The 13,840-nt window shown below is 51.4% G+C and overlaps 2 protein-coding genes across 2 annotated transcripts; one reads left to right on the plus strand and one right to left on the minus strand.

The window, feature by feature from the left end:
• Nucleotides 1-45: 45 nt before the first annotated feature.
• On the minus strand, nucleotides 46-3,805 carry MRPS11 (mitochondrial ribosomal protein S11). The gene is made up of 6 exons (XM_027466208.3): nucleotides 3,648-3,805; nucleotides 3,472-3,567; nucleotides 3,260-3,349; nucleotides 2,413-2,542; nucleotides 867-932; nucleotides 46-396 (listed from the first exon to the last, which is right to left on the minus strand). Exons 1-6 carry the CDS (start codon nucleotides 3,698-3,700, stop codon nucleotides 289-291), a joined length of 543 nt encoding a protein of 180 aa, XP_027322009.1. The 5' UTR covers nucleotides 3,701-3,805; the 3' UTR covers nucleotides 46-288.
• Nucleotides 3,806-3,810: 5 nt separating this feature from the next.
• Nucleotides 3,811-6,239, plus strand: MRPL46 (mitochondrial ribosomal protein L46). Its single transcript, XM_027466207.3, has 4 exons — nucleotides 3,811-3,987; nucleotides 4,116-4,308; nucleotides 4,945-5,118; nucleotides 5,798-6,239. Exons 1-4 carry the CDS (start codon nucleotides 3,811-3,813, stop codon nucleotides 6,046-6,048), a joined length of 795 nt encoding a protein of 264 aa, XP_027322008.1. The 3' UTR covers nucleotides 6,049-6,239.
• Nucleotides 6,240-13,840: the final 7,601 nt, after the last annotated feature.

Below are 13,840 nucleotides of genomic sequence, written 5' to 3' on the forward strand. Positions count from 1 at the left end.
AGAGGCAATAATAATCCAAAATACTTCTGGGAACACAGCGGGAACGACTGTCGGAAGATCAACATTTTAATCAACAAACTTTGTACACAAGAGGCTTCCCACGAGGGGGTAGATGCACTCCTGCTTTTACCACCAGCTCATACCGCCTGACCTTCCACGGCCCGGGACTGTCTTCTTTGAGCTCCCCTCAGCAAACAATTCCCAGGAGGGGGCCTTTCCGGGCAATATTCAACCCAGTCCCTGTTGTGTGAGCTAGCATTGAATGCAGCGTGGCTCTTCCACTCCCTCTCACATTCGCCGGGCTTTCCGTGGGCGGCAGCCGTTGTGTGGAACCGGGGTGTTGTCGGTGATGGAGATGATCTCCAGGCCTCCCATGGTCAAACCCTTGATGGCAGCCTGCGGGGTGAGACAGCAGACGACACGCTGTTAGCAACACGCTGCAGAGCAAAAGGGGATAAAAAAGCTAAAGGAAAAATAGCTTGGGCCCCTGCCCAAAAAATCAGCTTCTTCCAATAGTTCTACTTTGTAATTATCCTATGGATAAGTAATTAGTATCAGAATATACAGTTTAAAACTATCTGCTTCCATTCTTTCATCAGATTTCCCATCAATTTTGCTACTTTAGTTGGAAGAAGATACCAATACAGCTTTTGTTCTGTCTCCAGAAGGAAATTATTCTAAAATTCTTATTATTCTCAGTTTTCTTTACTAGGCATATGAGTGATGAGTCCTTTATATCACCTTCTGAAAATAAATCCCACAACTTAATAGGTATTCTCATAAGACTAGCCCGAATTAAAAAAAAATAAAAATAAAAGGATGATGTCTGGGAAAGAAAAACTATATGAAAAGAAACTGACACCTACTTTGCGTCCTGGTCCCAGTCCTTTCACCATGACTCGTACGTGCAATACACCCTTCCCACGTGCTTTCTGAGGGGAGAAGAATTGGTTAGTATTCTCTTTGATGTATCTACTGCTGCTCTGGCTCCCCTGGAGCCTTTCATTTGCTTTTGACCCACTATCACAGTATTCTGTAACTAAAAATAAAAAGTAGATAGTAATGGATACAGAAGAGAATGATGGTGGTTATTGCACAAAGCCAGACAGTAGAAGAAAAGGAAGCCTGGATACAACTGTGGCAGTTTCAAGAAAACTTGTGTTAAGCTGTCAACTCCGTATACAGAGAAAGTGTCAAGATCAAACGATCTGTGACCCGAAGTCAGGACAGAAAATGACATAACCATGGATACCTGGCTAACAAAGAGTAACTCAAAGCTGTTTTCTCCTTCTCTAATGCAGTGACTTCTATCCTGCGATCAGTGGATTCCTTCTAGAGGGTAAATGAGAAAAGTGGGCAGGCTTTATACCTGCTGTGCAGGAGTCCACGCTTTCAGTGCAAAAATTTTAGGGACTTGCAAATTGAAAATGAAAAACACCTGCTGTAAAGCAGAGCAGTGCTGCCACCAAGTGGAGCTCTCCTGAATCTCTCGGTTTCCACATTGAAGTGCAATTAATCTCCTACAAACTTTAACAGGGATGGGAATACATCTGGCCAACCACAGCTATTGAGCTATTACGAGGCTCTGGTGAACAAAGATTAATAGTGAAAGTGTTCTTATATTCCTCTGAATCAACCATAACAAGCTGTTGACCAGCAGCAGCACAGAACACCTCTGACATTAAAGGTTCCATCTAATTGAGGATGAGGATTTTCAGTTTAACCTTGCCTCGTGTTGCTGTAACAGGGGCCATAACATTGCCAGCTTCATCTTTTCCTGCTAACTGGACGCCCACGTGTTTTTTTATGGAATTACTACAGCAAACTGTATACATCTGGCAACTACGTGCCTAGGGACATTGCTTTTTCTGACTAGAACTGCTGGTAGCAGCTCAGCTCTCCTGTGGCAGAGAGCAAATATAATACATTCAGCCAGTAATTACAGCCACTTCTCAATCCCCTGCAGTGCAAATTAAACTGCTGCTGTTTCAGGGGCTTTTATTTCCAAAATGGCTGAGGTACGTTCACTTCGAATAAAAGAGCTAGGAAACTGGAGCAAGGAAAGGAGAGGCTACAAGCTACGTTTCTCAGTCACAGCGTGCACAGCTAAGATCACCCTCTGGGCATTTCTCACCACTGTTTCAAACACATTTTGTCAGTGTGAAGATGCTCACTTTGTCAGATGAAGCTAGGGAAACTGTCAGCAAACAGCGTGCTGCTCGAGTGCTAAGGAGCAGAGGTCTGGAGTGCTGCTCACGAGTAAGGGACAAGCAATGTGAACAAGAAGCCCTACTTTCCCCCGAAAATAGCTGAAGTTACTGTACTTGTCCTCCACTCCCCTGTACCCAGGTAGCAGCAGGATGCAGTCAGGGACCCCCTCTGGGAGGGTGACAATACTCAGCGCAGACTCACTGTTGCTGCTGCTATGCCGGCTGTCTGTGCCGCGATGGCAGTTCCCTTCTTGGCATTCTGGAAGCCTTCAGTGCCGCAGGACGTACGGGCAAACGGCCTGTTGTCAAAGCCGACCACTTGGATGTGGGTGCTACGGAAAGAGAGGGGCAAAAGAAAGGAATAAGCTAGCAGATGATTTAATTCTCCAGTTTCTCCTCATTCTGCAAAGTTTCTCAAAACGTGTGGCTCACCACAGAGCTCATCTCCCCTCTCAAAGCCATCTGAATTCAACCTTCTCTTTCCAAGTATCTCAGTTATGGTCACCAGCTGCAGAGACCTGCCAGCAGTGAAGTTCAAGGTCATGCCTGGAGAACTGGAGATGGTAAAACCTTTCTGGGTGACCTGCTCCGCTAGCTATCCCTTGGGTACAGCTAACCCTGTCAGACCCACCTCTTACCGTGAGCATTTTACTTTTTCTACTTATTAAAAAAAAAAGCACAAAACACTTCTCGAACTCAATAGACGTTTAAGAGGCGGCACAATGTCACACTAGGGTTCACTAATGAAACACAATCATCTCTCATGGATAATACAATGACTTTTTCAACAGCTGCACAGTGCTAGAACTGAGGGCAGGTAGTACCCTGCCATTAAACCATCAGCATCTAATTATTCCTATCAGAACACAGCCAAGAAGTAATAATAATCTTATTAATGTTAAAGACATTATGAGAACAGTTATAGGTTTGCAGTCAGTAGTATTGTCCCCCCAGCCATGAACTTCCCTGACATTTTTCATTTAAATTGACCGGCCCAGGCACGTTATAAGCTTTCATTTCACAGGTACAGGGGAAGCCGCTTTGCTCACTTGTTGTACGTGGCCTTGACGTGCGCTATCGGGATCTCCTCGTAGGTCTTCCCATCCCACCTCATGGAGCTCCTCTGCAGGAGCAGAGAGCTGGGGAGATAAAATCAGATTGTCAGACACTCGCTCTTTGCATCCAGCCAGGTTTTACGCTGTATTCTCAGGCAATTTGGGCAGAAAGCCGGGCCGGGGGCTGCCCCTGCCCCAGGACTCACCTCAGGTCTCCGACGCTCTGCCCCTCCGCCTCCTGCGCGGGCTCCTTCGCGGCCACCTCCCGCTGCCTCCACACGCCGCCATGCAAACGGCGGGCACTGAGGGAGAAAAAAATAAAGCAAAACGTGAAAAAGGGAAATAAACCAAAACAAAACAACCCATCCCGGCCGCCCCTCACCCGCGGGCCGCCCCGAGCAGCCGTTGCCAGGCGACGGCGAGCGCCGCGCTCATGGCGGCCCGCGCGGCTGCCCTAAGATGGCGGCCGCCGCCTTGGCGCGAGGCAGGGCGGGAGGAAAGATGGCGGCGGGCGGGCGCGGGGCACTGTGGGGAAGGGGTGGGGGATGATGGCGGCGGCCGGCGGGGCTTTAGCGGGATGGGGGCGCTGGGTGAGTTCTGCTTCTGGAGCTGTAACGCCCCGGCCGTGGAGGCTGTTCGGGGCGCTGTGCTTGCTGAGGTTGCCCCGCATCACGCAGCCGCTTCGGAGGGAGGAGGAGGAGATGGCGGCGCTCATGGAGCAGGTAAAGCTGGGGGGGGAGAAGGAGGGGAGCCCCCCGCTGCTGCTCGGTGTGAGGCGTTTTGCCCCAAAACCCGGTCCCCTGGTGCTGGTGGGAGCTCCGAGCGGACACACCTCGTGCTGTTCCTCCAGATAGAGCTGGAGAGGAGCCGCTACTCCGACCACGAGGTCCGCAAGCTGGAGGAAGAGGAGCGGCTGCGGAGGAGGAAGGAGAGCTCGTACGACGACGATGAGGAGCCTGGAAAAACCGTCATCATGGCCCAGGACCTGGAGGACAAGTGGGAGCAGAAGTTGCTGCAGTTCAGCCCAGCCCCGAGGGTGACAGGTACCGGCTAAAGTCGTGTCTTGGCAGGGGGGAGCACCCTACATAAAACCACGCTCAGGTGTGTCTAACAGAGAAGGTACTTGCCAAGCTTCTTGTTTCTCAAAAAACTTGATGCTTTGGCAGCATGGCTAGTGTGTGAGGAATTAACTGGGTTATAAAGGAATCAGGGCTGCAGTGCTGTGAAGGTAGGCACGTTCACACAGCCTAGTGAGAGCAGAGTGGGGAACGCTTGTGTTGTTCCCAGGAAACTTCCAAGAAAAACCTTGAAAAATTTGGTTCCTGTGCTTGTCTGTCATTCTTACTGGGTCTCCAGCTTGACAGAAATTAAGCTGCTCGCTACAAATTCCCTTGAAAATGGAACAGGTAAGAGTATGTTTTAGCAGTGCCTTAGAGTACCTGTACTCAGGTAGAGTACATCTTAGCACTACACTTTTGCATTTTAGCACTTCTGAATCCTGCATCGGCTCCCAGAGTGACTGAGAATATTTCTGTGTAGATTTTTGCCTTGTTCCATGTACCTGCCCTCTGTGTGGTTTCTAGAAGGGTGTAAGTTGCAGAGAGAATCCTGCTGATCAGACCAGTGTGGCTGGGAGACTTTGTTTCTGACATACGTTGTTGTTTTTTTTTTTTGGGCAGATGCTGATAAAAAAGATGATCGGAAGTCTCTGAACAGGAAGCTGGACAGTAACCTGATGCTGCTGGTGAAGCAGAAGATTGGTAACCAGGAGCTGTGGCTCCTGCCTCAAGTGGAATGGCAACCTGGAGAGACTATGCGAAACACAGCTGAGCGAGCTATGGCTATGTTTTTGGGTATGTAGCTTGCTGTGTGCCTGCTTCTTGTTCCTCTTTGTCCCAGTCTTTTTTTTTTTTTTTTTTTTCCCCTTGTTCTACCTGAGGGATATTTGCCATCTGTGGTGAAATTGCCTCCCATCTGCTGGGAAGAGGTATTTCATAGCAGTGGGACTGTGCTCGAGTAATGGGGTTTCTGGCAAGATCCTGGGTGATCTGTGCCTTAACTGCACTCAGCTGTGCTGCAGTGTGAGGGGCTGCCAGCCAGCAGGCTGGGAGCTGGGCTCTCTGGCTGCCAGCTGCTGTGGTGCCAGGCCTGGCCCTTGCAGTCTGATGTTTGAGCAGCACCAGATGCCCCCTGGATGGTCTAAGCTTGCTCCAGGTGTGCAGCTTCCCCCTTCCCTTTTGTCATCCTGTAGCAGCTTCTGTGGCAGATGGATGATAGCAAACACGTGTGTCCTTCCTTTTTTGCATGAGTTGGCAGAGCTTGATGTTCTCTCTACCTCTCAGAGGGCTTGATGAACTTGGGACAAGTCACTTTTTCATGAGAAAAGACTTTAAATGGGCAGTATTTCTGCCAAGAAGAGGGAACAGTCAGTCTGAACCAGATATAAGGACCATCCTATGCTGTCTGTCTGTTATTACAGGAGTATGTAATTACTGTTGCTCTGTGTTCTTATATCTTGTTTTCTTTCTCCAGGAGATCACATTCAAGCCAAAATCCTGGGGAATGCACCACATGGGATTTACAAGTATAAATTCCCCAGGGCCATCAGGACTGAGGATAACGTGGGAGCCAAAGTGTTCTTCTACAAAGCCTTCCTCCAGAGCAGTGATTTGTCACAGGCAGAGCTGAAGAAAGATTATCTGTGGGTCACAAAGGATGAGTTGGGAGCTTACCTGAAGCCGGAATACCTGAAAAAAGTCAATCGATTCCTTCTGGACTTATAAATGATAAGCTGTGCTCCAGAACATGGGGAAGACATGGGATGTGACTCTGAGGAGGAGAAGAGCTGTTGCTTTGCGTGGCCTGTGTATATAGGATGTTAAATAGGGCTCTGGAGGATAAATTGCCTTTGCGTTACTTCCCACTTCTCTTCACCAGGCCTGTTCTAAATAAATATTAAAACTTATACTCTGAAGTGAAGCGCTCCTCAGGGAGTTCTTCTGGAAGTGCATGTTGTGATCTGTTCCTCTCCCAGGTGTGCAACTCCCAGGGGCTTTGGTACCCAGGAGGCTCGCTCTCCTCACCAGACCCCTGTCACAGTCTAGAGCTCAAATGGCTTCTTCTAAACAATGGCTAATGCTTGTCTCTGACGCCTGCTCTTCAGTAAGAGCAGCTGTGGGGAGTGATCTTTGTGTCCAGGTGGGAATAGCTGCTCTGAAGTGTAAGGGGGGAGTAGCCAGCTAGATATAATGGGAGACCTGGCAAGGGAGTGATTTTCTTTGGCGCCATCCCAGCCCCCTGAGGCTGTAGTTTTCTGGAGGATTGTTACGATGCCCAGGGGAGGATATGCACACTGCAGCATGCAGCAGAGCAGCAATCAGTTGCTTACCCAAGGATTAGCTTTTGCAGGCCTGGAGCAGCTCCACCAGCGTTTCCAGCAATGCCTTCATCTGTCTGGACATGGTGGCCAAGCTCCCTCTGTGATCCCCTGGAACCCCTTTAGCTTCTCCAGAGGTAATCAGCTCATTGGCACAGCTGGGCAGGAGGGCAGCAGTGTTTAACCTGTCCCCTGTGGGTGGAAGTTCCTCCAGCCAGGAACAAGCCTGGTACTGCAGAGAGGGGAGCTCATCGTGGATCACGGGCAGCAGGTGAGGGCTCACAAGGCTGGGCAGTTTCTGGGGAGCTGGAAGCTGGATTGTTCACATCTTAGTCATGTTTAATCAGCATTGAAGCTGCCTCTGGCCTTGGAGTCCATAACATAGTGGCCCTGGAGGGGGCAGATGCAGTGGGAAATGGCGGTAGCTCCTCAGATGAGTGCTGCTTTCCCACATACACTGAATCAGTCCTTTGGGGCCCGAAGCTGCAGTAACAGTGAAGGTGAGTAACACTCAAGCAGCAGCTCTTTGGGGCTGAAACGCTAATTTTCGCTTGCAAGGGGAGTGCTGCTCTAATGTTCCTGCTTCCTGAGAGCAGCCTTCAAGGTGGCTTTGAGTTCTGTCCCAGTGTGCAAGGCCAGCCCTGCTGCTAACCCAGCCCAGCCAGGTCTACCTCAGGTAGCCCAACGTGCTGCAATTTCTTTACAAGAAGAGCTATCCTGTGATTATATGGTGCTGGCTTGCCTCTCTGGGTCTGTTTTTATTTCTTGGGGTGCTTTTTCTGGTTGTAAATGTTGCTGTTTGGTAGTCAGATCGTGGGCTTGGAGCTGGTTGGACTTTGCACGGAATCAGCCTTCAGTGGCAGGGAGAGAGAGGAGGAGGAAATAGGTGTCGTTAATCATCTGGAGAGGGTTCGGCCTCCAGAGGTGGAACTGAGATTGCTATATATATTATATCAGTCCTTTGGGAGCTGCAGGCCTCAAATTAAAGCTGTCCTTAATCACTCCACAAGTCATTGGGGCATGGGGAGGGGTAGCACAGCAGCCTTCCATTTTCTAATGCTGGGCAGATGGAAGCTGCAGGCTTGCCATAAACTATAAACAAAACAAAACTTGGGTTCACCCTTGCAGACCTGGCAAAGGAGACTGCCTGCAGCAGAGAGCATTTGCAAAGAGGAAGTAAATGTGAAGCAAAATGTGTGCCTGCAAGCTGCAGGCTGCTGTCTGTGCTCAGCCCTGTGGAAAGGGAGACTCGTCTTCTCCGAGACTGAAAACGCCTGTGGAGGGGAGAGGTGAGTCTTTCCCCTCAGGCTGTGCCCCTCATAGCCTGGGGCTTTGGTGCAGATGGCCAAGGACTGGGCTTTTTCTCTGCCCCCTGATTTTAGGCTGTTGCTGGTGCAGTAGCACCCAGCTTCTGGGCAGAGCTTTGTGGGCAGGGGCTCAGGGCATGCCCCTTGCCGAGGTCTCTGCACCATTTCCCCTGCTAAAAGCAGGTTTTGTGCTGCTTGAGTGAGGCTTTGAGCTTATTTGAGCTTATATTTTGAGCATATGAGCTGGTGTTTAATCAGTCCTTTTTTGCTCTCAAAACAAGGAGCACAAAAGAGAGATAAAACTGTATGGAAAGCTTGGTGATGTTGAAACTCAGTTCTCTGGCTTGCTGGAGCAACAGATCTGTGGGCACTGTGTGTGCTGAGAGGTGCAGCACCCTCCAGCAACGGAGAGGCCAGAATCTTCAGCCTCTTTTATGTTTGATCTTTTTCCTCAGGCTCAGGCCTTTGTTCGTACAGGCTTCAGGTGCATAACAAACTGGGCCTTCTCTGGAAACTGACATTATTGCTTTCTCAGCACCTAAACCAGGAATCTCTGCTCCCAGCCTGCATGGGAACTGTGCTTTTTTTTTTTTTCCTTCTAGTATTTGTTCTATTTAAGGACCCTCAGCAAGGTGCTGTGAACAATCCCAGATCCTCTCATTTGGGTACCTTTGCTCGCTTCTTGTTCTGTGTGACCTGCTCCTCTTCCCCATGGCAGAGCAGAACATCCTGCAGGCTGCACCGCCTGGGGAAGGAGCTGGAGGGTGCTGACAGCCAGCCTGCAGAGACTTTCTGCTGCTCCAAGCCGTGCTCAGCACAGAACACTTCCCTTCGTGAAGGTGGTGCACGAAAGCCAGCTCGTTCCCCCCTCAACGAGCAAGGATGCGTGCCATTTAGATGCCTTTTCCCTCACGCAGTGCCGCCCAGCAGCCATTGCTAAAACAAACATAAGGATCAATTGCAGCCTAAAACCCCTGCATCTGAGTTATTGCTTCAGCCACCATGTTAGAAGAGAGAGATTAAAGCTTTCCATGTGACAAATGGGATGCTAGCGCTCCCCTCCAGCCATGGAGAGATAACAAGTCCTAATAAAACCACTTCTCAGCTTCGCAGGTACAGGTTTCTGCTGTTTCCCCTACAAAATGCCTTCTTTAGCTGATACCCTGCCCTGTCTGGGGTTTGGTGGTCTCTGTGCAGAGCCCTGTGTGCCTGTGTAGTGCTGTAGTGCTCACAACCCCATGCTGCCCATGTAACAGGCAGCTGGTAGCATTTGTTCCTCCTCCTGGCTGGCTCCAGGCGACCAAAAACTTCAATATTTGGAAGATAAATGCATGTGGAACCAGGAGGGGCTGATGGCCGTGGTCTGCACTGCTTCAGGGAAGCTGTCCCAGTGCAGAGCCCCGTCCAGCTGGGATGAGGGTGGGTGGGTGGGAACTGGGCTGTACCCATGGGCTCACCCCTGTCCTGTCCCTGAGGATGAGGGGTCTTGTGGCTGGCTCCCCAGCAGCATGGGTCACCTGCTTTTGTTCTGTCCAAGCTCTGTTTTTGAGTTGAAAGGGATCTGAAAGGGATCTGTCTCTGTGGGGGGAGTTTTTTGGCAGTCCCTGGGGTTTCTGTGAGCGCCGTGTGCTTACAGAAGCAGCGCAGAGCGTTCTGCTCAGGGCAGCCCAGGTGCCCTGCAGAAAATGCTGTGGGAAATCAGGTCGAGGCAGGTCACCAGTGACAGGATCGGATCAGCTCTCACCCTTCTGTTTTGAGGACACCTTTTCCCTCCCGTGTCTGGAAGGACACTGAGCAGGGACAGGCAGAGGTAAGGACGGGCGTAAAAGGAGGAGAGCTGCTGGGAAACTGGGGCTCGGGGAAAACAGCCCCAGAAGCTTTGCTGTTAATACCCAATCCTCAGCACCAAGCCCTCCGAAAGCAGAGCTGGGAATTGGTGAGGTCAGCACAAAACGCTGACAGCAGGAAGCTCCTTCAGGTTGTTCTAGACACAGCTTTGCTGTCAAGGCTGCTTTTCCCCAACAGATTGTGGGGGGTTATAAAATCCTTTGGCAGGACTTCATAGGCAGGGCTTGGAGACCCAAGGGCATTTCTCAGTTGAAATATGACGGGGTGTTCAGCAACATTAAAACGAGGCTTCTTCAAAAGCCAGGTGAGGCAATAACGCCTTTACACGGGGCGTGCAAGGCTTTGGGGCTCAGCAGAGCCTGCTCCAGAAACAAGAAGGGTGCTAGCAGGAGCTGGCCACTTGCACAGCTACAGCAAACACCCCATCTTGTAATTAACGGAGGCAAAAATTAAGGAAAATTGTCCCAGGTAACAGTTTGCAACTGAAGGCTGATTCCTGCTGGCTGGGCTGCTGCCTGCCCGTGCTGCCCGTCCCCTTCTTGCTCACCCTCATCTATCACAGCAGTTATGCACATCACCCTTCTCCTTGCAGGTTTTCCCCTCCCAGATGTTTTTCCTCTGCATTCAGCCTGTGGGGGAAAGTGAATTATTGGGGAAAGGAACCAGGTGTAATCCAGGTTTAATGGGCGCACAGAAAAAGCACACCGGGCTGGGAGGGAGGCTCGGCCGGCGTCCTGCTCTGCAGGCAAAGAGAAATTTATCTGTGTGTGTGTGTGTGTGTATCTGGCTTCGTGATCTGTGAGCTCTTAATAATGGGTTTGGTGACCTGCCGGCAGCGTGCTCCCTCTGCAGAGCTTTCCCCAGTCCCCGGTTAATGTAACGGGTCACAAATCCCATTTGCTTTTGAATTCCGAGTAATCCTCTCGCTAATGTCCCCTGGCGCTTTGGGAAGCGTTGGAGGTGCTCAGAGCCCCGTGCTCACCAGTGAACCTCCTTCTGTGTGCCCGTGAGGCCCTGTTCTGCCCTGCCTGGCTCTTCCAGGTGAGCTGTGCAGCCCCTCAGTGTTGGACACCCCCGTGTGCCCCTGCCCAGCAGCAATTGTCTCCCGAGCCGTGGTTTGTCCTTTGTACGTGGTGTCACCTCCCCGTGCTCCAGGCTGTTTGCCCCTCTTTTCCCTGAGGGTTTCCATCAGGATCTGGGTGGATTCCCAAGCCCTCACCCTGACATAAAGTGAGGAGCATGGTGGGGACTCCCTGTGTGGGGCCCCAAACCCAGATGTCCCTGCCACCAATTTAAGAACTAAATTCCACTGAGGATGCAGTTCGGGTGTTGCTGCCTGTGAAATGGCTCGGTGCTGGGCACTAGATGGCAGGCAGCGACTGGGAAATCCCATCCGTGGAGCTTTCCTTCCCTTCCCTTCCCCCTTAAAATCTTCTATTCCAGCTCCTGTTCTCCAGAGTGGGAGCCTGAAGGCTGCTGTGGGGACCGCCAGTTCCTAACCACTGTGCCCAGGCTTGGTGGCTTGTGCCTCGAAGGGTCCCCAGGACCAGCAGGGGGTTGTGTGTGCTCCACGGAGGCTTGACAAGTAACCAGGGGCTCAAAGGAGCCTTGAGAGCAGGGAAAAGAGGCAGGGAGCAGGCAGGCTGGGTTTGGTGATGGAGGATGCTTGGGGTTGCAGGTGGGTTGGGGGCATGAGGGGGATGGACCTGTATGGGGTAGAGAGAGGGACAAAAAGTGGTGGTGGGTGTTGGGTGCAGGCAGGCAGAAGTCAGCAGCTCCTCTGGCCACTTCCCAGGGCTCGGTTGTGCAGGGGTCACTTTAGAGAGGGCGTTGGACAAGGCTTCACCTGGCTGAGCTTTCGGGGCTTTATCCCCAGCCCTACAAAGCCCCCGTGGTGCTGGGCACCTGCGTGTCCCCTCCAGGCACGGTGCCACAGCCCCCGTGCTGGGTGTTGTAGGTCCCTGTAAGCACCTTCCAACAAAAAGGGGATTAGCTATAGCTTGTTAGAGGCCTCGCAGGGAGGGAGAATAAGGCTCTTTGCTCTGAAATGTTCTCTTCCCCGGGATTACAAGATAATGCATATGAAACGACATTAGCTCAGCCAGGTTTATGGATTATTTGAAAATCAAATTCTTTTAATCTCATCCACCATCTGGCAGCGCCGTGGCAGCCAGCTTGCTGCTGCTTCCACCCTGGCTGTGTCACAGCGAGGGGACACCAGCGGCCCTGGCCACCTCTGAGCATCCTGGCGCCGGGGCCAGCCCTTGTCCTGATCCCTTTCTGATGGCATGGAGGTGACAAATCCCAGCAGCCACCTCCGAGGATGCTGGTGTTCCTCTGTGCCGTGGGTCCCTGGGGAGAGGGGACGAGGTTGGTGACACCCCTGACATCCAGGGGGCAGCCAGCCCCTGCTGCAGTTTTCGGAGGCGAAGGCAGCCAGGCTGCAGAGCAGCTCAGCTCTCGTGTTTTTGTCATGAGCTGCTTTGCCCTCTTCGCTGAGCCTCAGCAGGACCCATCCATCTTCTCCCCTCTCCTCTGGAACGCTTCTGCACCTACTACCAAGGAGCTTGCTAATCTCAGTACCCATTTAACACGAATAAAAAGCCTTCTGGGACAGTAGGTCACGGTTATGCAATTTAGCTCGAGTCGAGAAAGGGCCTTTATAGCTATGAATATATGAATACTTAAAGCACACATATATATAACATCAGTTAACAGCGGGACACGGAAGCATAACATATACACAGCGCCGGGCTGACGCTTTGCTCCTTGGCTCCCTCCAGCAGGCTGGGGCTGCTCTGCCTGCCAGCTCCAGCTCCTCGGGGCTGGGGTCGCGATTTCGTGGTGCTGTCGGCTCAGAGAGTGGCCGTGGAGGACACGGGGATTGTGCTGCAGCCACCCCAAGGTGGGCATGGGGTGTGAGAGGGGAGGTTGTGAGCCCTGTGCCCGCAGGTGAGGGCTGGCAGCAGCGGTTTGCTGCTGGGGTTTGTGTGCCCTGAGGACAGCCGCCTTCAATAAAAAGGGAAAAGCAAACAGTAATAAGAAAAAAAAACAGGGTTTTGAAGAAAAGAAAGCATCTTTTCTGTAGGTAACTAATTACACAATCAAAGCATTGTCTGTGTCATTAGGATTCCTTGTTTTTTCGGTGTATTGTGGTTTTAATTAAACAAAGCCTTAGATTGTTTCTTTTTTTTTTTTTATCCTCCTTTGTAACAAAATCTTTTTTTTTTTTTTTTTTTATTAGTGCCAAAGAATAAATTAATTATGTAATTAGTGACTATTACTTTGTCATTCCTAGGAGGATTATTTCCAGCGTGTGTGTGTGTGTGTAGTGGCTGGGGAGTGGTGATGAGAAGATGTTTGGCACCAAGACTCCCTGGAAGCTAACGAGAGGAGCGTGGAAAGACTCTGCCAGGCTGGCTGGGGGAGCCCCCCAAGCCCTGATGGCACCCCCTTGCTTATCCACACTCCTGTGAGTAATGGCGGTTTGGTTTGGTGCAGAAATCCCTCTAGAAGACATCCTCAGGCTCTCCAGAGAGGGAGCAGTGCCTTGTTCCAGGTGTCCCTGCTGGTGACGTTCAGCGGGCACCACTACATCTGTCACTGTATGGGACAGGGGTTGGCACGGCTCCCTGTCCCCTATCATCTGTAGGGCACCCAGCAGGTTCCAGACAGGAAAAAAAGGAATTTAGCGTGCAGCGAGTGACGGGGCCTTAACAGATCTGCACTTATGATCTGGGGAAAAAAGAATGGGAATTACAGGCTTATGGGGGATTAGCAAGCATGAGTGCCCCTTTCTGCGTGTACAGCTCCCTTTTAAATCCGTTGTGCCACTACCCCGATGGAGATTGACACCACTGCAGCAGCGATATCAGCGTGTTGCTGCTGATTAGGAGACCCAGCAGCCCTGAGGGGCTCTCCTGGTGGCCTCCTGCCCTGTTTGCAGCTCGGGGTTCAGCTGTGAAACCACCCTAATTTCAGGCAGCACCGACCCCCAGTGGGACAGACACCCCAGGAGCTCTGCCCCCCTCCTGGAGGGTTTTC

Source organism: Anas platyrhynchos, chromosome 11 (assembly GCF_047663525.1).
Source record: "Anas platyrhynchos isolate ZD024472 breed Pekin duck chromosome 11, IASCAAS_PekinDuck_T2T, whole genome shotgun sequence".
Classification (NCBI taxonomy): Eukaryota; Metazoa; Chordata; class Aves; order Anseriformes; family Anatidae; genus Anas; species Anas platyrhynchos.

Bases quoted from the DNA above. Each gene is read 5' to 3' on its own strand.
- MRPS11 (XM_027466208.3), bottom strand. From the start codon at position 3,700: ATGAGCGCGGCGCTCGCCGTCGCCTGGCAACGGCTGCTCGGGGCGGCC. The intron at 3,350-3,471 runs GTGAGTCCTGGG...TTATCTCCCCAG, and splicing joins CAGAGCGTCGGAGACCTGAG to CTCTCTGCTCCTGCAGAGGA. The intron at 397-866 runs GTAGGTGTCAGT...CTCACCCCGCAG, and splicing joins GACTGGGACCAGGACGCAAA to GCTGCCATCAAGGGTTTGAC.
- MRPL46 (XM_027466207.3), top strand. From the start codon at position 3,811: ATGATGGCGGCGGCCGGCGGGGCTTTAGCGGGATGGGGGCGCTGGGTG. The intron at 4,309-4,944 runs GTACCGGCTAAA...TTTTTTGGGCAG, and splicing joins CCCAGCCCCGAGGGTGACAG to ATGCTGATAAAAAAGATGAT. The intron at 5,119-5,797 runs GTATGTAGCTTG...TTCTTTCTCCAG, and splicing joins AGCTATGGCTATGTTTTTGG to GAGATCACATTCAAGCCAAA.